At 36.7% G+C, this 25,495-nt stretch overlaps 2 protein-coding genes across 2 annotated transcripts in view; one reads left to right on the top strand and one right to left on the bottom strand.

Moving 5' to 3' along the window:
• Positions 1-419, bottom strand: part of LOC108680794 (intraflagellar transport protein 57 homolog) — an 8,737-nt gene extending 8,318 nt beyond the window's left edge. Inside the window, exon 1 of the mRNA XM_018169697.2 lies at positions 48-419. The gene's annotated coding sequence lies outside the window, so the exon portion shown is untranslated. The remainder of the gene's footprint in view (positions 1-47) is intronic.
• Positions 1-25,495, top strand: part of LOC125178236 (myosin-11-like) — a 27,295-nt gene extending 1,800 nt beyond the window's left edge. The window contains exons 3-18 of the mRNA XM_047881508.1: positions 18-203; positions 4,030-4,215; positions 5,844-6,065; positions 6,328-6,519; positions 6,944-7,159; positions 7,463-7,534; positions 8,065-8,208; positions 8,861-9,028; positions 9,235-9,341; positions 9,587-9,734; positions 9,918-10,057; positions 10,407-10,485; positions 10,631-10,790; positions 11,125-11,231; positions 13,069-13,244; positions 25,354-25,495. Coding sequence (XP_047737464.1) covers positions 18-203; positions 4,030-4,215; positions 5,844-6,065; positions 6,328-6,519; positions 6,944-7,159; positions 7,463-7,534; positions 8,065-8,208; positions 8,861-9,028; positions 9,235-9,341; positions 9,587-9,734; positions 9,918-10,057; positions 10,407-10,485; positions 10,631-10,790; positions 11,125-11,231; positions 13,069-13,244; positions 25,354-25,495 — 2,445 coding nt within the window. The remainder of the gene's footprint in view (positions 1-17; positions 204-4,029; positions 4,216-5,843; positions 6,066-6,327; positions 6,520-6,943; positions 7,160-7,462; positions 7,535-8,064; positions 8,209-8,860; positions 9,029-9,234; positions 9,342-9,586; positions 9,735-9,917; positions 10,058-10,406; positions 10,486-10,630; positions 10,791-11,124; positions 11,232-13,068; positions 13,245-25,353) is intronic.

Below are 25,495 nucleotides of genomic sequence, written 5' to 3'. Positions count from 1 at the left end.
CGAGAATTTGGTTTCAGGTCCAAGAAGACAGCGAGCGTCTCGAGTACCTGCAACTGACGAGGGAGGCTGAAGCTCGTAAACTGGAGGAGCAGATGGCGGGAGACCAGGAGTTGCTGGAAGGACTTCTGCAGCAGGCTGCAGAGTTGGAAAATAACAACCAACTCCTCCTGCAATTCTCTGCTGCTGACGATAGCACTCTCAAGGTAATACGTCATGGAAGTTCATTAAATTAAATTCATTTCATAGGAATAGCTTTTCAGGCCAAGATGGAAAAACGAACGGTGATGACCGAACTAACCAAGATGGCCGATCGGTTTTGGAACAGTAACGGTCACCACAGTCATATTTAAATGCACAGCATTCGACGTTGGAAGATTCTCAAAGCGTGATCATCTTAGTCAAAAAAAACTTGCTTACAAAATTTGTCACGTAGTTTTCAAGTCGATGGTATCGATATTTCCACTGTCGTAAATTGTAAATGGAGCACAGCTACACACGTCCGCCTGCAGCCACAACCAGCGCATGATTCCAAAATCCGTCTTATTTTGATTATGCCTTTGTTAAGTTTTCTTTAGTGACCTACTGTCATAATTTTTTTTGGTAGCTAGTACGTACTCGTATGTACTTATTATTATGCTTTCTAATCATTATCCTATTATTATTGAACAAAGTCATGTACAGCCTTTCTCGCTTGTCCAACTATCGCCCGCGAAGCTGTTATCTTGTATGGGCATTCACTAGAATTTTTTTATCTCGTTGTTCATTTGCTACGTGTTGTGTACTCTTATCTGATAGACTAAAGAAATAAAGAATAAAGAAATATATCAAAATGTAAAAAATTCGCAGATATTTTTCAATAATTTTAACTCCACCTTTTTTCTTGAATTCTCCGATATTCATCTTTATGATTATCATATGGCTATGCTGGGTTAAATTTATTGATTTATTGAAATATTCATACCCATTTTTCTGTTTCTCTAAATTTTCCCTACTTATTCTAACACTTCCCATTGCAATGAATGCATTAACATTGTTTTAATCGACTGTTAGTTTATAGAATAGAATAGAAGTGTCGGCACTGATGAAATAGGCCCAGTTACATTTTATTTATTTATTCTAACACTTCCCAATGAATGCATTAACATCGTTATAATCGACAGTTTATCATTTATCAGTTTATCATNGCAGGCTGACATGCACGTGAGTGAACCCGCTGCTCGGTGAGTCATGCCAGGGACGCCGTGGCCATCCTGCTCCGACGCACACGCCAGCAGGCTGACATGCACGTGAGTAAACCCGCTGCTCGGTGAGTCATGCCAGGGACGCCGTGGCCATCCTGCTCCGACGCACCCGCCTGCAGGCTGACATGCACGTGAGTGAACCCGCTGCTCGGTGAGTCATGCCAGGGACGCCGTGGCCATCCTGCTCCGACGCACACGCCAGCAGGCTGACATGCACGTGAGTAAACCCGCTGCTCGGTGAGTCATGCCAGGGACGCCGTGGCCATCCTACTCCGACGCACCCGCCTGCAGGCTGACATGCACGTGAGTGAACCCGCTGCTCGGTGAGTCATGCCAGGGACGCCGTGGCCAGCCTGCTCCGACGCACACGCCGACATGCACGTGAGTGAATCTACTGCTATAGTCAATTACACCGAGTATTTTACTTTGAAAAAATAACTCTCACTTAAATTAACACGCATCGGTGAAGCGAAGGCAAGGAAGGTACGTATTTTGAGAACGTAAAGATTGATTCTTATCGATATATTTTATTTTTCAGGAATCATACAAGTAATTCGGATGACATAAAATGCCTGTTTGTTAGAAGTATAATAGGTACCGATGTGAGGAATAAATATAGGACGAATTAACAGTGAAAAATTATGTTGAATTGTCCAACTATAAAGTCATCACCGTTCCCCAAAAAATTCACTATACATAGAATTGGATTTGTTAATATTACTTATATCCAAATTGCTTCTACTACATGAGCTAAAAAATTACCGACGCAGTTAGACACCGATTCATAATTTGAGGAAAATATGCAAACCAGGATTAACAAAACAAAAATTATGTTGTGTTGTCGCAGTATGAAGTCGTCACCTTCTCTCCAACATCTACTATAAGTTTAGTTGCATATGTTTATATTATTTATGGCCAAAGTTTTCCACTATGAAAGATAAAAATTACCAAAGCAACGGAAAGCGAAATGAAGAACAATTATGAAAATACTTTTCTAAATTGGAGGAAAAATCAGGAGTATGCGCCAGTTATTGTCAGAATTATAATTGCGAGAAATGTTGAAAAAATACGCTAAAGGTTGATAAAATTATCTCCAGGCGAATGACGTTGATACATCGTTGATCATGACTGAGACCTTGAAATGCCTAGCAAATTACGGACCAGGCAATAAGTCCAGCAGCTATCTCAATCAATCGTCAGCTATGGAAAGATCGGGTTCCAAAGGCCGGATCCCTTGTGAATCAAGTCACGAAAAGTACGAGAATCGGCAACAGGCCATGGGCCTATTTCATCAGGGCCGACACTTCTATTCTATGACTTGAATTCGTTGGCACGACTTTTAATATGCGCTATTTCGGCCTCAGATTTCTTTCAGGAATAATACAATTAAAGTACAAGATGTCTCAATAACAGTCAATTTTCGCCATGTAGCCGGACGTAGAACTACGCGTGACGCAGGACAGCCTACGTCTGGTGCACCAACACCTGGGGCGGCTGACGTCTGATAACCTGGACATCGCGGACGCAATCTTTCTTTACTGTCAGCAAGCAAGCATCCCCCCGCCCAGAGTGTCCTGCCTAGCGAGGGACAAAGCTTTTGCTGCCAGGTAGTGGGTTGGAATTTTTTAATAAAATATCATGGAAAATGTTGATAATGATAGTTAATGTAAGAATATCCTGCCGAGTTATCAACACAGTAAATAAGGAGCTTTCGGCTCCAAGAAGATAAACTATTATTCGAATATCGTTGAGTTGTAATGATTGAATTTTGTCTGCGTTCAAATGATCACTATTAAAAATTCAATGCTCGATATGTAACTCCCTCACGGCGAGAAATTTCGGCGATCAAGCAGAGCTGCGTTCAAACGGAGAAGCAACTCCAGAAGGTGCAGTAATATTATTGTATTGATCTCATAGCATTCCTCATGTTTCATTAGTGCATACAAACTTACCCTGAACGACGTCTGTTGTCGCACAAAGGATTGTTCAGGATTGTCTGTGTACACAATGTTGGACATTTCTTGGTGATGTGTACTTTTGATCGCCAAATTTAGCAATTAATTAATTTTCAATATCTTCAAGTTAGTCACCACATTTATAATGATAAGAAATGAATTTTTGGGTGAAAATTGTTTAGCTTTTTTGCTTTGAGCCATGCTTGAATCAGATCCTGATAAATCGCTATAGTAACACTCATCAGAAAAAAATCAGAAAGCGGATTGAGCCGCGGAATTGGGATGAGAAAATTTGTGCCTATTCCTTGGGCTCGTGCCATAACTTTTATTAGCGGATCGGCAAGTGATTGTTTGCATCGTAAAACAGCACTCAACAATGAAAATAGATTAAATATTAAAACTAAAATAACATCGTATAATGTCATTAGAAAACAATTTGTAATTAATCATTTTAGAAAAATGAGAACATGCATAAACATTGAACAGTATATTATATTGTTTACGCACCCTTCCTCTTGTAAATTGGCTGTTTTAAATCAAAATTTAAGAAAACTGTCAGCCTTATCGAAGGTACTAACGCAGAACTATTCGCTCTCAACTTCTTCAATACGCGAGGTAAGTTTTTGAACAAATTGTGACGCCAGGAGAACATCGTTTGGGAAATATGATCGTTGGCGGCGACCCATCGTGGCTTGGGACTGCTACGTCCCAAACAAATACTAAGGATACTCGATCGTGGCTTGGGACTGCTACGTCCCAAACAAATACTAAAGTTAAGGTTGGAAGGCATATGAGAGGATCGCTGTGAAATACAAACGAGAATTTGGTTTCAGGTCCAAGAAGACAGCGAGCGTCTCGAGTACCTGCAACTGACGAGGGAGGCTGAAGCTCGTAAACTGGAGGAGCAGATGGCGGGAGACCAGGAGTTGCTGGAAGGACTTCTGCAGCAGGCTGCAGAGTTGGAAAATAACAACCAACTCCTCCTGCAATTCTCTGCTGCTGACGATAGCGCTCTCAAGGTAATACGTCATGGAAGTTCATTAAATTAAATTCATTTCATAGGAATAGCTTTTCAGGCCAAGATGGAAAAACGAACGGTGATGACCGAACTAACCAAGATGGCCGATCGGTTTTGGAATAGTAGCGGTCACCACAGTCAGATTTAAAGGCACAGCATTCAAAGTTGGAAGATTCTCAAAGCGTAATCATCTTAGTCGAAAAAACTTGCTTATAAAAATCTGTCACGTATTTTTCAACACGATGGAATCAATTTTTACACCGTCTTAAGTTGTACACGGAGCACAGCTACACACGTCCGCCTTCAGCCACAACCGGCGCATGATTCCAAAATCCGTCCTATATTGATTATGCCTTCGTTAAGTTTTTTTTAGTGACCTACTGTCATAATTTTTTTTTTGGTAGCTAGTATAATAGTATGTACTCGTATGTACTTATTATCATTATGTTTTCTTGTCATTATCCTATTATTATTTAACAAAAAATTTAAAAGCAAAGAATACAGTCCACAAAAAGTCATATCTTTATAGAAACGTTTCGGAGTCCAGCTCCATCGTCAGTTCGTAGAATCTAGAATTTACATAGAAAGTCACAAGTTAATACAATTGAAAGCACAGAACACAATTAAAACCTAAATTTACAAGTAATAGGGCATTCAACACGTATCTATTCACAATTTCAAGGGGATAGGAGCTAACATCTGAATTTAAACTGGGCCTAAGTTTAAAAATGTACAATGATTCTAAAATACGCAAATCATTAAGATTAGCGTATTTTAGAATCATTGTATATTTTTAAACTTAGGCCCAGTTTAAATTCAGCTGTTAGCTCCTATCCCCGTGAAATTGTGAACAGATTGTTTTTTATGCCCTATTACTTGCAAATTTAGGTTTTAATTGTGTTCTGTGCTTTCAATTGTATTAACTTGTGACTTTCTATGTAAATTCTAGATTCTACGAACTGACGATGGAGCTGGACTCCGAAACTTTTCTATAAAGATATGAATTTTTGTGGACTATTATTTGCTTTTAAATTTTTAGTTAACTTGTGATTTAAGCAAATAAGTGACATCAATTATTTAACGAAGTCATGTACAGCCTTTCTCGCTTGTCCAATTATCGCCCGCGAAGCTGTTTAGCTTGTATGGGCATTCACTAGAATTTTTTTATCTTGTTGTTCATTTGCTACGTGTTGTGTACTTTATGTGATATATTAAATAAATAAAGAATAAAGAAATATATCAAAATGTAAAAAATTCGCAGATATTTTTCAATAATTTTAACTCCACCTTTTTTCTTGAATTCTCCGATATTCATCTTTATGATTATCATATGGCTATGCTGGGTTAAATTTATTGATTTATTGAAATATTCATACCCATTTTTCTGTTTCTCTAAATTTTCCCTACTTATTCTAACACTTCCCATTGCAATGAATGCATTAACATTGTTTTAATCGACTGTTAGTTTATAGAATAGAATAGAAGTGTCGGCACTGATGAAATAGGCCCAGTTACATTTTATTTATTTATTCTAACACTTCCCAATGAATGCATTAACATCGTTATAATCGGCAGTTTATCATTTATTAGCTTATCATTTACATTTTATTTATTCACATTTTATTTTAGGAAGTATTTTTGGCGCTGGAGAAGAGCGGTCTCGAGGTGGCGCGAGCAGAGACATCGCTCGAGGAAGCACGTCACGACGAAGCCGCTGAGCAGAGCGCGCAGCAAGCCCTGGCTGCTGCCTTCGTCGAGACGGCGCGACGCAGAGACGAGCTGCTCGTCCAGTGGGAGCTTTGCCTCGTCACGCTCACACAGAAAGGCGACGAGCATAAGTGTATTGTTCAGGTAATGCATGACTCTAGAAGATATAAATGGATAAAATATAAATGTATCGATGCATTAAAGTAGACTTTTATTATTAAATCGTGATTCAATGTCTGCTATGAAGATTTCAGTCATTTTAAAAATATTTTTTAAAATTATTTTTGAGTAAAATAATTTTATTTACACCAAAATTAACAGAATTCATCATTTCCGCATCAATGCATATATTTACAATAACATAAAACGATTTTTTTTTCTTTTTAAAAACAACTTTGCATATCAGAGATTCCTGGAACTGCGCGACAAAATTAAAGAAGCTGAAAAAGGTGAGCGCGAAGAGGCTGCTTTCCTGTCCCGTCTGCGCAGTTCGTGCAAACGCATTGAGCGAAAACTCGCTAAGAAACTGAAAATGTCCTCGGATCTCTACCATCAAATACATGAGGCTGAAGCCACCAAGCTCGAACTGTCGGCACAAGTGAGTTGTATTCATGGACGGCATTTTGTATTCATGGATGCAGTAGAAACAATATTCTTTGTACCGCAATGCCGTGGTCAATGCCATAAAATTATCTGCATTCTTTTTTACAGTGTTCGACTTAATTTTAACTTATTATTTTCAGTGTGGAAGTTGGGCTTGCTTATTTTCTTCAATAGGAACTTGAAGTAAATCAGGAACAAGTCTTTCAATATCGGATTAATGTTTCTTTCCCCATTCAATTTTACACCAGAAATATTCCACTTGATTCCTCTTTCTTGCCAACCCAGCTTATACCACGGCGTTTGAACTCGTAACTACACATAAAAATCAATTTGACTACGTATCCATAATTCCATATTTACTATAACATGATAGTGCAATACATTTATACATTTTTTGCTATCAAATAACCCATAAACAGGAAGCAGGTTTACGAAACGCTCTCAAGAGAATCGAAGAAGAAATACTCAGAGTGAAGAAAGACATCAACCAAGAGAAGGAGGCTCTGGAAGAGAAGGAAACCAGGGTGAAAAAACTAGAGTCGAGGATCGAGAAGACGCAACAAAGGCTCGCGCTCAACACTGAACTTCTGGTGAACACAACTGCTGAAGCCAGGCTGTTAGACGCCAGTGTTGAGGTTAGAAATTCATGATTTATAAATCATAAATTATTGATTCATTATAAATTTTATACATAATTTTATAATCATTGAAATTAACATTTAATTAACATTAACAACCATTAATTTTATACATAAGATTAACAATAACTAATTTTATACATAAAATTAATGGGTGAATTTTGCTAGAAAATAATTTCAAAATTTGAAACTCCAAAGATCAACAATTATCTGTACAGATACGATTGAAATGTGTCATCTCTATTTTCAAAACATCAGGCACACGGGTACACAATTCAAGCTTTTCATCATTAATTTCAGGAGAGAGAAAGAGAACTTCAAGAAGTAATGCGCAAGAAGGACCAAGCGGGGACAATTCTACAGCAGCATCAGGTACGACAAGACCTTCACAAATTTTAACGAGTTCAAGAAGACTTAGAATGCATTTAATATTTAGAACTTAAGATTTACTTTAAACGAATTTTGACAAATCTCCTCCGGTAAATGAAAATGCTGAATTAAATTTTGCGATACAAAATGTATGCAAGGACTGTTAATCAGAAAATAACAAAGTTTAACCCGTCTTTGAAAATATAATTATTTTCTTAAAGAATGATCATGACTGTAAACGGATTGAACCAGCATTTTATGCATATTTCAGCAAACCATAATAGAGGAGAGCAATCAATTAAACCTTAACTGAGCAACCAAGCTAATCAATAGTTTATTATTCCATTTTTCATTTATGTTTACAGTATATAGGAGTATACAGAAACAATGGCATATCATTAGATTATTAGCCCTAGCTGAGATACTGTTTCATTCGAGGCTCACTTAGCCTATCGTTAAAATCTTACACTATGGAGCCACTCATGCGTATTTCAATGTTCAGCGTTTTAGTTTTGGTCAATATTCCTCAACAGACAGAACTACAGGCAACTATACAGGCAGAGAAAGCGCAGCTGGGAGAAATAGAGGCGTTAAAATGCCACATCAAACGCACGGCGATTGAAACCAAGAAAGCCTCAGCCAGCATTGAAAAACTCAGAGAGCTTTGCTATCACCAGGTTGGCTTATCTATTTGCATGCATTTTATTTCGGTTTCCTTTTCTGTAAACGACTTAAGCTCCACACTTTCTACCGAATTTAGGAAGACTCTAATTTTGTGAGTGTAAAAATTGAATAGCAATATTTTATTTTCGTCGGTGAAATTTAATTTTCCTGGCTGTTATTCAAAATCAGAACCATAGACATTAAACTTTAATGTTTTGCCTCTTAATGTGCCAAACTGATTACCATATTGATGCTCTAATGCAATCAGATCTTCAAGCTCAAACTTATGACTTGAACCATTTTGGTAGCAAATAGAGGGCAATGGTCTGAGGGCTATATATGATATGACATAATTCTGTCGTATCTTAAATTTTCAGCTGTTTTTGTTTTACATTGAATAGGGAAAAAACTTATAACATTTTATCTTCATCCAATTTTGTTTCCTTTAATTAATATTTATCATTCCAATTTTGTTTCGCAACTTTATTAAAGGATAAGAAAAGGTTATATAATTTTATTCGATTAGATATTCTATTTTCTTCTATTTTATTTTGATAAATGTTCCATACAAATATTTTTTACAAATGATTAATCTTAGGAAGCTTCATTTCCATCCATTTAAATTCAGCTAAACTTCATATATTTAATTTTTTATTTTCATATCAGAGGTCTGAGCTGCAAACACTGAAACAGAAAATTTACGACTTGACTCACGACGCCAACAACAACGAAGAAGTGATCAGCAAGCAGCAGCAGATCAAAATTATGGAAACAGACCTGAAAAATTTACTCGATACCGTCAACGACTTGAAGAGGCAAACTTCTGCTCTCATGGTGAGTTTCGTCACACGTATATTCTATACTTTTTTGTGAATAAATATTTTTCGACTGCATTGATCATCCGGTTATAGTTTGATTTTTCATTTATTTCGTTCTAAAACACTATTTTTAATCATTTCACATGTAACTTTAGAAGACTCCCATCTAGTTACGCGTCATATTAGATTATTTGGTATTTAAACAATATTCGTTATATCCAGTGTCAGCTCAGCAGTAGCTGCAACGACCTATCGAAGAAACAGAAGAACTTCGACAACGTAAAAGAAGAACTGCAGTCCGTCCAGATGGCCTGCGAGAATTGTGAGAGGTGGGCATATCTTTTAAATTATTTAAAAGAGCCTCCCCTACCACAGAAGGCGGATAATCAAAAATAGATAACTCGATCGACTTAATTTATATTATTTATATTAAGATTCAATAAATTTTCATATTTAAAACTAATCTTAAAGCTTAACCCTCGGAAATAACCGGCCACGCAATGGCATAAAAAGGATATATTCGGTGAGTTGAAAATTTACTGTATTTTATATTTCATATTTTTAAAACTGACAGAGAAAAACGACGTCTGATCAACGAATGCGAGGCGACAGACGTACAACGCGCGCTGCAGCAGCTGCAGCTGCGCCAGCGCCGTGCAGAGCTGCAACGTGTCCGTGCAGCGGCTGAAGACCTCAACAAATCCCGGAGTCAAATGTCCAAGGTTTTTATAAAGCTTTGAACTTTGGCAATGATTGAATTGAAACTTAACTCGTGAAAAAAGAACACCTGAATTTCCCTACAAGTGAAATTTGTTTTCATTTGAAGAGTTAACATTGATAATTAATACAGTGGTTTATTTATACTTATTTTTATAAAAAACTGTCTCTCTCGGTCATTCCTGCAGCTCATCGATGAGCAGTGCGACGAAGTGAAGAACAAAATCAAAGAGCGGGAGAAGGAGATACGGGCATCGGAACAAACTCTACACTACGAGACACTGAGTCTGCACCAGAGCTCCACTAAACTTAGCCAGATCCAAAAACGGTAGATGATCTTTTAAAAATTTAGGATCCATGAGAAACTTTGTAACGATGACGTGATTTGATCAGGTTTCTTTCCTACCTCGTATTCGAGTTTACGTTATTGTCAAAGCTATCAGTTCTACTGACGGTCCATGCAACTCAGTTTATACGTTTTCTCTCAATTGTACTCAGACAATGTATTCTGTATAAAATATAATTATTTCCCTTTGATAATGCTTTCGAATTCACTCTATGGTTTCCATCTTTTATCTCACTAAATTAACTGATCTCTCTCACTTGGCGCTTATGTTGTATTTAGTTTTATTGCCATATTGCATTTAGTTTGAGAAGCGAACTTCCTTTTCTTGCAGGTACACTGAGATTCGTGTCAGTTTGGGAGCCGAGAAGGAAGAAGAGACTGAGATAACGGCAGCTAGGGCCTTAATGAAGGTAAGTTTTAATAAGAGAACGTAAGCAATTTTAAAGTTTTTTAATAATTAATATACTTAGAATTCTAAGGAACGTTTTTGGCTTGAACCGTTCGAGAAAAAGTGTTGATTCAGATTATTGTAATCTCTCATTTTGCTACGTACAGGTAGAGCAAGACATATCGGGCCTGCAAGAGGCCGAGGACCTGGTGGAGGAGGCGGTGCTGGAGGCACAAGAGGACCTTGAGGCCCTCAACATCCTCCTGCAAGAGGCTCGCAACGAAGGCCAGCAGCTGCGTCGTGAGCTGCATTCCGTCATCACCGAGAGTAAGTCATGTGGTTGGAGGACGAAACCATTATTTATATTCTCCTGGCCAAATTGGGATGTTTTCTTGAAAATCGTGATCGTAATCTCGTCTATCACTGGGTAATGTCATTCATTCTCTTCAAATTGGTGCATCATCGATGATTGAGCATTGGTAATTCGGTGCACATTCAAAAATATTAGATATATATTTAGAGTTTTATTCATTGATAAGCTATGATGCACATTTAAATTTCTGCTATTTGGTGCATTGATATTAAACGAAAAATTCTCATCTTTATATTCAAATTTTTGACATCCTCATTTTAGATCGTTGTATGAGAATTTTTTTACCAGGTGTGGAAGACAAGCCGCGTCTGGAACTGGAAGCAGAAGTCCAACAAATTAAGAAACGTATTCTCCAGGGTCAGGAAAATTTAAAAAGCTTTCAAAGAGAACTGGAGGTAACGTTTATGGGAGTTATCTTTATAGTAAATTTTATATCATTGAGTTTATACATATTTTCTTAAATGACTCATACATTTCATCTATAGTTATTTGAGTTCTTAGTTAAGAATTTTTTAAGTTCGAAGTGCAGGTGCAATTTTATCTATCTATGAAATTATTTATAGAGAACTTCTAATCGATTTCCTAGATCGAAAAAAACTCTAACAAACTACAATGCCGGAAATGGCTATACGACCACCCAGTTTTCTCCAATTATTTTTTCTTGCACAAAAAATTAAGGGATTCTAATTATACGAGGTTAAACTACGTTTTAAAACGGTTCCAACGCTGTCCAAAAAAAAAATTTTTCTCAAATTATATGAGAAGAAATTATGAAAATTAGAAAAACCTAGGTGGAAATGGTTGTAAGACAAGGATAGGTTTTTCTCCATTTTGGTATCTTTCTGTAACATTTTCTCTTTAAAAAGTACAGAAATATAAAGAATATATTGATTTTCGTCATTTAGGGCCTTTCTGGTGTACTTCTGGTGTAGTTCAGTGTCCTCACTTTTATTTTTTCGAAGTAAAAAATATGCCAAATGGGACAAGACTCACTGAAGCCGAGAAGACGCAGTTTTCGGCTTTGTGAAATGCAGTAGAAGCCAACGTGACATCAAAATGGGAATAAAATGCTCAAAACCCATTGCACAATAATTTTTTTGCTAATCCGGGCGGCTACGGGTGAAAAAAGCACACTGGACCAACCCCAAAATTAACCGACAGGGATTCGCCGTGGCCAGCCTGCTCCGACGCACCCGCCGACATGCACGGAGTAAATCTTCTGCTATAGTCAATTACACCGAGTATTTTACTTTGAAAAAAGAACTCTCAGTTAAATTAATACGCATCGGTGAAGCGAAGGCAAGGAAGGTACGTATTTTGAAAACGTAAAGATTAGTTCTCATAGATATATTTCATTTTTCAGGAATCATATAAGTAATTCGGATGACATAAAATGCCTGTTTGTTAGAAGTCTATTAGATGCCGATGTGAGGAATAAATATAAAACGAATTAACAGTGAAAAATTATGTTGAATTGTCCAACTATAAAGTCATCACCGTTCCCCAAAAAATTCACTATACATAGAATTGAATTTGTTAATATTATTTACATCCAAATGGCTTCTATTATTATATAACAGCTAAGAAATTACCGACGCAGCTAGACACCGATTCATAATTTGAGGAAAAAATGTTAACCAAGATTAACAAAACAAAAATTATGTTGTGTTGTCGCAGTATGATGTCGTCACCTTCTCTCCAACAACTACTATAAGTTTAGTTGCCTATGTTTATATTATCTATGTCTAAAATTTTCCACTACGAAAGATAAAAATTACCAACGCAACGGAAGGCAAAACTGGAGGAAAAATCTAGAGTATGTGCCAGGTATTGTCAGATTGATAATTACGAGAAATGTTGAAAAAATACGCGAATGGTTGATACAATTAACTCCAGGCAAATGACGTTGATACATCGTTGATTATGACTGAATCTTGAAATGCATATGCACCTTATAAGGACCTGGCAATAAGTCCAGCAGCTATCTCAATCAATCGTCACTTATGGAAAGATCGGGTGCCAAAGGCCGGATTCCCTGTGAATCAAGTCACGAAAAGTACAAGAATCGGCACCAGGCCATGGGCCTATTTCTTCAGTGCCATCACTTCTATACTATGACTTGAATTTGTTGGCATGACGTTTAATATGCGCTTTTTCAGCCTCAGATTCCTTTCAGGAATAATATAATTAAAGTACAAGATGTCGCAATAACAGTCATTTTTCGTCATGTAGCCGGACGTAGAACTACGCGTGACGCAGGACAGCCTACGTCTGGTGCACCAGCACCTGGGGCGGCTGACGTCTGATAACCTGGACATCGCTGACGCAATCTTCCTTTACTGTCAGCAAGCCAGCATCCCCCCGCCCAGAGTGTCCAGCCTAGCGAGGGACAAAGCCTTCGCTGCAAGGTAAGTGGGTTGCAATTTTTTAATCAAATATCATGAAAAAATGTTGATAATGATAGTTAAAGTACGAATATTCTGCCAAGTTGTCAACACAGCAAATAAAGGAGCTTTCAGCTCCAAGAAGAGAAATGATAATTCAAATATCATTGCGTTGAAATTATTACATTTGTCTGCGTTCAAATGATCACTATTAAAAATTCAATGCTCGATATACAATATAACTCCCAACAACTAATGCTTTCATTTCTTTAACTATGCCTCAGAAGCCAAATTTAAACTCATATACACTCGCGTATAAAATCTTTAATAGATCCTGTTTATTTATAAGAGAAAATTCTGCATTTACAATTATTTGGAAGTGACCTCATTCTTCGATGAATTTGAGAAAAATTAATATTACCGAGGCTGATTGCGCAAAAACAATATCACGAATTTAGTTCCTTATCATTCAATTTATCGGTTTCATAACATTAACTAATCGACCTAACATTAAACGGCTACAATCCTACTTCTCTTCTGATGAGGTCACTAGCAGGAATTTACCTAATTTCAATCACAATTCTTGACTTCTGATGGCGACGAACCTAAGCGATTTAAAGTTCATAAACTCATTTTTGCCGTTTTACTTAGAATATCATAGACCAATGAGTAATTCTAATTAACAATTTTCTTTTTGTTTTCTTGAATTTGGCAAACTATATCGCAAAACTGTAGAAATTTTTTGATAAAAAGACAAAACCAGCAATAAAAGACACCTACTGCGCAGTTATACCAATATATGCATTTGCACCTGCGACGTCACTTTGCCTATTTTAGAGGGGCTTCAGTCTCCTAAAATACTTCAAAGCCCCCCTGAATAATTTTAAATACGATCATAAAGAAATACATGTCTTAAGCCTAAAAAAATACATAAGCCATGAGCCTTAAAGAAGTACACAAGCCATAAGTCTAAAAGAAGTGCATAAGCCATAAGTCTTAAAGAAGCACATAAGCCATAAGTCTTATAGAATCACATAACCCATAAGTATTAAAGAAGTACATAAGCCATAAGTATTAAAGAAGTACATAAGCCGTAAGTATTAAAGAATTACATAATCCATAAGTCTAGAAGAAGTACACAAGCCAAAAGTCTTAAAGAAGTACATAAACCATAAGTCTTAAAGAATTACATAAGCGATAAATCTTGAAAAAGTACATAAGCCATAAGTTTTAAAGAATTACATTATCCATAAGTCTTAAAGAAGTACACAAGCCATAAGTCTTAATGAATTAAATAAGCTATAAATCTTAAAAAAATACATAAGCCATAAGTTGTAAAGAATTACATAATCCATAAGTCTTAAAGAAGTACATAAGCCAAAAGCCTTAAAGTAGTACATACGCCATAAGCCTTATAGAAGTACATAAGCCATACGTCTTAAAGAAGTAAATAAGCCATAAGCCTTAAATCTATGTTCATAAGCCGTAAGCTTTAAGTAAGTACATAAGCCATGCGTCTTAAAGAAGTACATAAGCCACGAGCCTTAAAGAAGTACATACGCCATACGTCTTAAAGAAGTAAATAAGCCATAAGCCTTAAATAAGTACATAAGCCATAAGCCTTAAAACCTAGTGCCGCCCCTGATGTGCCTTCTTTATGCCACTCCTCAGCGGCAGTTTGAGCTCAGNTAGAGGATAAGAGTTCAATTTGTATTAATTGATGGAATGCATTGGATTTTTAACTGTTTGTGATCATCTTCATAATGTATCCATAACAGTAAAACTTCGTTTAGGCAAAGCCGATATTTTCATGTCGCTATTGGTGCTGTAGATTAATTACTCTTATTTTCGGAATACGGGATTACGAGGCTATAATCATAATAGTTAGCAATTAAAATGTATAAAAAACTTGTATGATCTTCCGTAACGTTATTTTGCCCATGTTTCGGCTCGTGATCATGAACAAAAATATTCGCTTGCCAGCAGAAGTTAAACTATTATAATATTTTATCAATTTCTATTTTCAGTAATTATTAAATTGAATATTATAGATGATGTGTAGAACGACCCGATATGTAAAGTCACTGGAACCATGAAATGTGTTATTGCAAAATCAGATAATAGTTGGTTATTCTTTCCATCATTCCGATCAATGGCCCATAAAACACGGGCATTTGAGACGGTGTATCACAAAGTCGTTTAGACCAAAGAACCAACGTCAAAAAATCATCAAGCGATGGATTCATTGCTTTATCTCAGTTGGTATATTTTGCTGCTATGAATAAATCTTGTTATGTTAGTCATAATCTGTCTCTTATACACATCTGAACGGAGTCCAGAGCTGGCAGCAGTATTCAAGGATAGGTATTACAAGGGTTCTGAAGAGTGTGATCATCGGTTCCGCTTCTCTCGTTCTGAACGTCCGCCAGAACACTCCAATGACATCTCAGACGCGAAACGAAACCTCGCAACACCAAGACGTTGTATCATAATTTAATAACAATGATTATTTTTTATTTATTCCTACACTGCATTCTTGCTGGTGCACGGCATACCCATCGAGGGAATGCCTCAAATGTCGATGCGGTGCCCTCGATGGGTCAGGGCAACGCATATATGCGGTGCCCATCGAGGGCCTATATATGAGGGCCCATCGAGGCCCTCATTATCAAGAGCGAGTCTCCAGCATCAACCTCCAAACTACAGGATTCGTCCGGACGCTGAAATTATTTTCAGAGTAATTTTAAGCTAATATTTTAAATTTTATCTACTATATCATTGATATGTACTACTGTCATATCCAAAATTCTATTTCAAGTGTTGTAAAACCACCAGCTTGATTATAAAAATTGTATTTTCGAAACGTCGCAATCCATTAAAATATCATTCGGAAACCTGCTTTTTGATCTCCCGGCGCCAGCAAAAAATTTTGTTCGACTCATTGAAAAATCGAATATGAAGATTATTAATAAAAAGCATGCACTGGTTTCCAATCAAACTCAATCATAATCGTACATGTCCCTTCAGTTCATTATCGTGATCGTGGCCTCAAATTATTAAACAAATATGCCCCTTTATTTTATGCCGTCATCGTGGCCTCCACGATAATCGAGTATGGCCCCGTAAATTCAATGCTGTCACGATAATCGTGTATGGCCCCGTAAATTCAATGCCCTCATGATAATCGTGTATGTTCCTTAATACATTTGAACATTGCCTCCATGATAATCGCACATTCCCCTTTAGTTCTATGTCGTGGTAATGGTAGCGACCTTCCTGATAATCTTTTATTAGCCTATACTTCTGTTTCGTGACCGTGACCTCAACCATAATCGTGTATGCCCCTTTAGTACTGTATCGTGAAATTGCTTTCATGAAAATCGCATATTTTATGAATTTTTAAATTAGGTTCACTCGTGTAGTTACCATACACAATTCCCGGTGAGGATATAACAATAGAGTCTAGAGATTTTTTGCAACGCAAGAGGCACATGAGCAATGACATCTCAGACGCGAAACGAAACCTCGCAACACCAAGACGTTATATCCTAATTTAATAACAATGATTATTTTTTCTTTATTCCTACACTATTAGTTCCCCAAGAATCTGTGAGGCATGCCCATCGAGGCATGCCCATTTGAGGCATGCCCATCGAGGCATGCCCATTTGAGGCATGTCCATCGAGTCATGCCCATTTGAGGCATGCCCATCGAGTCATGCCCATTTGAGGCATGCCCATTTGAGGCATGCCCATCGAGGCATGCACATCGAGGCATGCCCATTTGAGGCATGCCCATCAAGGCATGCCCATTTGAGGCATGCTCATCGAGTCATGCCTCAAATGTCGATGCGGTGCCCCGACCCATCGAGACTGGTGATAGCTGAGGCCCTCATTATCAAGAGTGAGTTTGCAGCCATCAACCTCCAAACTACAGGATTCGTCCGCATACGCTGAAATTATTTTCAGAGTAATTTTAAGCTAATATATTGAATTTTATCTACTATATCATTGATATGTACTACTGTCATATCCTAAATTCAATTTCAAGTGTTGTATAACCACCAGCTTGATAATGAAAATTGTATAAGGGCTAACAATGAATGCTAATGACGCTTGTAAAATCAACTGCGTCGAGTAGGCTAATTCTATAGCTACAAATTTCAGAAAAAGGGAAAATGGCGGCTACAAAGATTATTAATAAAAAGCATGCACTGGTTTCCAATCAAACTCAATCATAATCGTGCATGTCCCTTCAGTTCAGTATCGTGGTCGTGGCCTCAAATTATTAAACAAATTTGCCCCTTTATTCTATGCCGTCATCGTGGCCTCCATGATAATCGTGTATGGCCCCGTAAATTCAATGCTGTCACGATAATCGAGTATGGCCCCGTAAATTCAATGCCCTCATGATAATCGTGTATGTTCCTTAATACATTCGAACATTGCCTCCATGATAATTGCACATGCCCCTTTAGTTCTATGTCGTGGTAATGGTAGCGTCCTTCATGATAATCTTGTATTAGCCTATACTCTTCGTGATCGTGACCTCAACCATAATCGCGAATGCCCCTTTAGCACTATATCGTGAATATTGCCTTTATGAAAATCGCATATTTTATTAATTTTTAAATTAGGTTCACTCGTGTACTTACGATACGCAGTTCCCGCTGAGGATATAACAATAGAGTTTTTTGCAACACAAGACGCACATGAACTATGACAACTCAGACGCGAAACGAAACCTCGCAACACCACGACGTTATATCCTAATTTAAGAACAATGATTTTTTTTTCTTTATTCCTACACTATTAGTTCCCCAAGAATCTGCCATATTACCTATTTTATTGGAAAAACATTATTGTTGTATGATGTGGCACTTTAATTTTGATTAGTTAACCATGGAACAAGTTGTTTTTTATGAGTATATCTTAGAAAACCACTTCTTTTATGTACCCCTTGGAAATTTCAATGCTTTAGTCTCTTACTCAGCAAATAAAAATACGTAAAAAACAATATAATACAGTGCATTCTTGCTAATTGTAAATGCGAACACAAAATTAATAAGATAATCATGCATGATTAAGCGAAATTGAAGAGAATAATGTCTAAAACATTCCGCATCCGTAGTGAATTTGTCCTCTATAATCATACTATATGGCTTTGGTTGAGTACAACTCCAATTTTAAATTTTTTTTATCGTCAATAACCTAAAAAAGGAAAAGTCTTAGATGTTGTCAAAGTATATGTAATATTACCGAGCGGTAATATAGTCAATTCATTCGTCTTGCTTATACTTAGCCGCCATAAGTGAAAGCTAATTGGAGCAAAATTGAATTTCGTAATGGGTAGATGATGAAACCGCCTGAGTATAATGCTGGTATAACCTCCGGAAATCATAAGAATTGCCTAGGAAATTGAGAGCAATTCAATGTAACTATTGCTGTTACAGGTAAATATTATGGAAAATTACCCTCGATCCTCATAGTTATGTTCTTTAGGTCAGATCCCTGACCGAATTTTTAGATATATGATAATTTAGATATCAAGTTTCGAGCGCATATTTCCACACTTGCTTAATTCACCCCAAATCAGTTAATAATTTAAAAAATGGCCGGTAACCTTAAGAGGATTCATGGCCTCGAATGTTTTGTACTTGTCTTGTGAGAAGTCAGAATTGACATTATAGATTTTTAGAAACTCCCTGATTGTTCGGTTTACGGTCGAAATTACTTGGTTATAAATTTTCTACATCTCCTAATTATTAGAGTTGGAAGACATCAATTTCGTATTACATTTAAAACTTTTTATACTGCCAGCATAAATTTGTCATTAAAAATTAAATGAGAAACCAACCTGAGATTATCCAGATCACGTATCAGTCCAGTAGTTAACTAGGGGGAGCGTTTAAAAAAAATCAAATGGCAGATTGTGAAATCACGAAAGTGAAGACAAATTTAAAGTTTTACAACAAAGCTTAACAAAAATTTTACATTAAATTTTCCCACACGACACCACATGTTTCAATATTTCCGAGCAAACTTCATGGGACGGGAAGTTTCCAAAAAGAAGTGAAGAGTATTTTAATGTATATAGCAGTGTAGGTATGTAGTTTTTATTACAAATCTCAAAGGCTTAGAAAAAGCATTTTCCTGTTAATTGTTTCCATGAGGGGTCACGCAAATAAACAAAATAATAGTGTTAATAAAAAAATTAACAGATTAAAAACTGACACCAAATAAAAGATCAAATTTACTGAAAAATCGAACCAATTTAATTCTGAGTTGTTTAAGCATGTGTCACTGCTTGTTTTAATAATTACGATTGTCATTAATAGTATAATTTCGCTAGAATTGCATAGCTCAGAGATCGTCGATCCGAGAATATAAAACATTTTTCCTAATTTATTTTATCATGACTAGCGTATCCTACCCACCATAATTATAAAGGATTATATACAGAGTATTAGATGAGTTTATATATATAAGGATTATAAAGGATTTTATAGTGTTAGATGAGTTTTTGACAGAAACTTGTGTTACATACATGGAGTATTGTGTATTAAACTTGTACCTTGATTCTAAGCAGATGAGAGTGAAGATTCAATAACGCGATATATTGGGAAAATTAAGCTGGTTTATTACAAAAAATTATGTATTGCACTCTAATGTTTTAATGACGTAAAAATATTAACTTTTTAATATAAACTAAGTAACAAAGTGTGAAACTTTGCCGCGGAACAAATGAAGGAACATTCGCTAAATAATCTATTTTTATGAGAAAACTAAGGACTAAAAAGTCCTAAACTCATCATAAGGTCATAAAGTCATTGCGTGGTCAAGTTAAGTTTTTTGTACCACGATCTTATCATTCCGAAGCAATCATGCAAGAATTTTGTCTTTGCATATTGTGGGGGAATTTTCTTCTCTATTAATATTAAAACTAACGCACTCGACTTTTCGATGTAACATGGTCATACCGCGACGTGCAAATCTATGCTTCGACTTATTTGAAGGTTGATCTTCAATAAAAATTGTTCTTTGTAGGCCACAAACCACACACACACACATACACATATAAGCTCAAGTTTTAGAAGAGGCAAAAACTCGAATCACTTTTTTATTCGATGATTTAAAACATTACTTACCAAAAATTGCTGAGAGGTTACAAAAACGGGGCGGATCCATAAAAAACTGAACACAATCGAACACAAAAGAAACAAAAAATATAACTCATTACTCACAGCGGTGAGTGACAGAGAGCGCATTTTCTCGTCGACGAAAACTTGAGGTCACTGACAGACGGACGGACAGATAGACAGACGGACATGGCGAGCACAATAGTGCATTTTTTTCATAAATGAGAAAATGTGCTAAAAAAACAATCACAATCATCACAAAATGCATCCAACATTAACGTAAAAACAAAAACTCTTTACACACAAATTCACCATCAAATTTTCAAACTGTTATGTCGGGCCGATCTTAATACTTGTGGTTCAGATCTCAGGAGAATTTCACTGAATTACATAAATATAATTTACACGAATTTATCGGTCGAACGAGCAGTCGTATAAAGGTTGCACATGAATATTTTACTATTAAATATTAGTTAGTTTTAAGACACGATAGGTAATGAATTTTCTGATGCATCATTAAACAGTTTATGTGCTCTAGTTTTCTGTTGTGTTTTATCCACAAATAAAAGAATAGTAAAGAGCAGGATGACGTTGTCAAAAATACCAATAAATATTTTTTGGGTTGATTATCTCCTCATTTGAATCAACCTGATAAAAATTAACTCATTAGTAGCCGATATCAAGAATTTTGTTAGCTCTATTAACGTTAATATATCTTTGGTCGATGCGGACAAATTATCAGGACATTCAAGGATTAAATCAAGTGATTATGACCCAGAAAGGTTAAGCTAACGGAGCCGGACACAAATCGACGCTTTTCTCCCATTGTGCGAAGGAGATCTCGTCAAACATCTGTGCCGACGAACGCGCGTGTCATTCATACGAGTCGGGATGTATTGGAGCTGTCGTACGTGCTATTACCAACTCGAGATCAGCACAAAAACACTTCAGTCGCTATGAGGTTCGATCTTTTGATGTTCAAAATGAGTAGGGCAACAAACCATTTGGTCTAAGTCGTTGTGATTATGCATTTTTGCTTCGAAATGAGCGTCTAAAGTCTATATATGATTTAGGGATGTAAAGCCCAAACTCATCGACCGAATCAGTAATCAAATGGCCAAGTTAGAATTCGAGGAATATTTGGTTTACGACATGATTAACAAATCCGAAATAATGAACAACATGATCATGGTTCAACAAGTACGAGGACTTTTATGGTATGCTATAACGCGATATTATGTGATAGAATCAATCTTCTCCATCTTCTCGAGTCATATATAGGGTCATGCTGGAGCTAGATTTGTAATGCTTTTGAGTGCATCCCAATCCATCCGCGTCTATAATGGGTAAAAATATAACACAGTCTAATTTAATTGGATAAAAAGGAACGAATAATTCAGGCCCTGATGAAATAGGATGAGTCAGGAACTAAATCGGATAAAATAGAACGAGTCAGGTCGACTTGGATGAAATATGACGAGTCAAGGTGACTTGGATGAAATTGAACATGTCAGGTTAACTAGCTTGGATGAAATAGAACTAGTCATGTTGACTTAGATGAAATAGAACGAATGAGATTGACTTGCAGGAAGTAGATCAAGTCAGGTTGATTTGGACGAAAGAGAAAAAGTATGGTTGACCTGGATGAAATATTGCGAGTCAGGTTGAATGATATATAATAAAACATAGTCATATATTACATTGAGTTAAACTAAGAGGAAAACTTCATAGTGTTTGTTTTTCTTTCTTCCTTTAAATGACGATGGAAATGACGGAAGAAAAATTAGCAGATATCGTTCCTTAATATCACATATTCGTAATGATTGTAAAGTGAATAACAATTCAATTATAATATTTAAACATCGCTTGTCTTCGTTTCATATAATCTTAAATACACTATGTTTTCAATCTCTATATAAGACAGCTGTATATAAATTCACTGCGAGGACTGGCAGACAAATAAAATTCCAGCCGACAAATTTACGGAATCAAATAATGTCGTAAACTCGTTTGAGAGCGAATGCCCACATAATAAATGTTGGGTTTTGTTGCATCTCGTTTTGGGAACATGGCCTAGTGAGGTCGACATCAATCCGGTAATTTATTTTTAGCTGCTGACCAATGTAACTGCACTTTGTGAGCCACACGGTTATACGCATTCATGCCCTAACGTCGAATTTACTTTCAAGAATTTTATTTGTAATGGATTTTTAGCAAATTTTGATGATTACTTCAACTTTAAGTATATTGGAAATTTAGTTTACACTGTCCGAGTGATTTTTCATTTGGGAAGAAGAACTTGTTCTTACCATCATCGTAGGCTTAAAACAACGCGCTATAATGAAGATTTTTCGTGTGAACAAACGAGCAATAAACTTCCTTAATTATATCTTTTGGCACACTAATTTCAGATCCATTATATTGGTCAATGTAATTATGTGTTCTTCTGTCACTTTTCTTTTAATTTCATCCAAGGAACAGGAATAATTAGACCAGAAATGACGTCAAGTAATTTGGCGAAAGATAATATCTATTATTTCATCTAATGAGAAAACAAACTTGTATACAAACCATTGCGTAGATACATTCGTATCTGCAAGCCATTGTTTCTACTGGAATATCGTAATCATGACTGATGCCATTAAGTAGACAGCAATATTTCATCATCACGGTTTATACGGAGGCGGCCGGTAAGTTTAGGCTGGATACCGTGCTGTGAAACAAAACAAATCGCCATTTTTCTTGCTGGTTTGCGTACAGAAGATGCGTAGACATCATAACGATGATTGCCATAGAGAAGACACGACATTTCATTCATTATTGCAAGTCATTATTTGTACAGAAGATGCGTAGACATCATAACGATGATTGCCATGAAGTAGATCGCGATACTCATTCGTTAATGTACGAACGAGGCATATAGTCATGGTCTGTATAGACATGACCATGAGAGTTGACACAAACTACGTAAACCGTGAAAGTTGATTCGGACCAAATCCCAACATGGCCGGAGACACGAATAAGAAGCGTGAAATCCAATTTGTGGTGACAGCGTGCGTTCGAAATTTACGCTGGAAACAATTATTTCAAATTACAAATTGTTTATTTAAGAAGTGGCAAGGATGATTACGGTTGTTAAAGACATGTAATCTTCATTATAATCGTATAGTTGGGCAGGAATTGAGCTTTAAGGGGGAAGTATAAACCATATGAAGTTGTTCCGTTGAAGAGCAGAGGTAAGACCATATAAGATGTTGTTTCGTTGAAGACCAGAGAGTATTTCTTATTGAAAATTTGTAAGTTGATTTTCTGAATTCGTCAAATAGGCTTTTGGGAGGATTTAAAATTTAAATGTAATGTTTCCAATAGGCATTACATAACAATTTACGACGTTTCTGACACACACGACGTTTCTTCCTCGTAAGAAGCTATTTAAAATAGCCGAAACTTTTCTGTTAATGAAACTCGGAGCTCGGTACTTCGTTTTTACGGGCTATGTCATAGATAGTAATTTGTTAACTATTGGCCACGCAGGCAGGTGTGTAAAGAACAAAAGCTTCCAAAAGACTATATTTAACAGCTGAGAATACTTACAATGTTACATTACAATCAATTAGATTACCTTATATGTTATCCAAAAGGCTATAAATCAAATCAACATATAACGCTAGTAATCTAAATCGAATCCATATACCAAAAATATTGCCGTACCTGTCGTTACTTCAAGCCATATATTTTGTCCGCTATTACTTCCTAATAAATAGTGTCAATTTTATTAAGGTTCTAAATGAGCATAAATTCAATCCTATAAATAAGTCCATTATGGTTACAATATCCTGAATGAAACTAATAAGGGCATCAAATATTATATTGGAACAGTTCATGCTTCCTTTTGCTCCTACAAAATGTCATGAATAAATTCGTGATTTTAAATTAAATTACCGTTTCCTAAATTTTATTTATTTGATGAACATTCTTTTCAATGGCAAAACGTTTCACAGTTTGAATTTGCCAATTTGCATTTCGTTACCTAATATCATGATTATTGAACTGCAAATGGATCATAAGATTTAAAAAAAAGTGCTTAGGCAATATCTGATCTAATCCATTGATATGATGGAGAAACGGGCACATCTATAACCTTCTGCTGATGTCTTCAACGCCGCCGGGTGTCGGTTTTTGAGCGATTTAAACTGATAGTTAAGACCACTATAAGGCGTATATAGGGACATATACGCCTGATGTTACTTTCCACTGGAACGCGGAACTAACTGTGCATATTAAGATTATAATGCTCACTGATATCTATAAAAATAGGGCTGCTAAATATATTACGCACCTAAATACTTTACGATATGTGTACAAATAAGGCATTTAATTGCGTACCAATACCTGCGAAAGCAACGTAATTGCTCGTTGATATGATATAATTACGAACAAAAAACTCACTATAGTGAATATTGAACCAACTCTCAAAATTTATTACCAGTGCACACAGATGTATGAGCGCGAGGAACTTGAATAAGTTGCTACTGAGTATTACACACCAGCGCATACATGAGGCACACAGCTGACCTACGAAATACTGGACGATGTGCGTGACGCACGCAAACGTGTACGTGAGGTACGCGTGCGTGTAAATGAGGCTCACAGTTTATGCGTGCGTGAGACATGAGCGTAGGCAAGACAAGCGTGTACATGAGACACACTCCCCACGTACACGCGTGTACGTGTGGTACTGACACAGGCTTATACGTTACACACGCGACACGCTCATACATGTAACGAAGTGAAACACACTGCACACACATGTCCCTACACTGACATTTAAATGAGGTACACGCGGCGCTCATACATGCGTTTTGAGGCAATGCGTGTACCTGAGGCACGCACATACGTCGGGTGGATGAAGCCTGGCACGTGTACACGAGACACACTTCACGCAAGCGTGTACGTGAGTCACACATTACGTGCACACGGCGTGTACGTGAGCAGCGGCACGCACACGTGCAGCTCCAGGGAACTGGGCTATGACACACTTTCTGCCTCGAATGAAGTTGTGGGGGCGGCGTTGCCACGTTTCCTGCGAGGCGGTGCGGCGGTGCCAAGTCCACAGCCTTCTTCTTATTTTTCCTAG

This window comes from Hyalella azteca, unplaced genomic scaffold, assembly GCF_000764305.2.
Source record: "Hyalella azteca isolate HAZT.00-mixed unplaced genomic scaffold, Hazt_2.0.2 contig1089, whole genome shotgun sequence".
NCBI classification, from domain to species: Eukaryota; Metazoa; Arthropoda; class Malacostraca; order Amphipoda; family Hyalellidae; genus Hyalella; species Hyalella azteca.
Note: the sequence above shows the minus strand (reverse complement) of the source record. Positions and strands in the feature narration are given on the sequence as shown.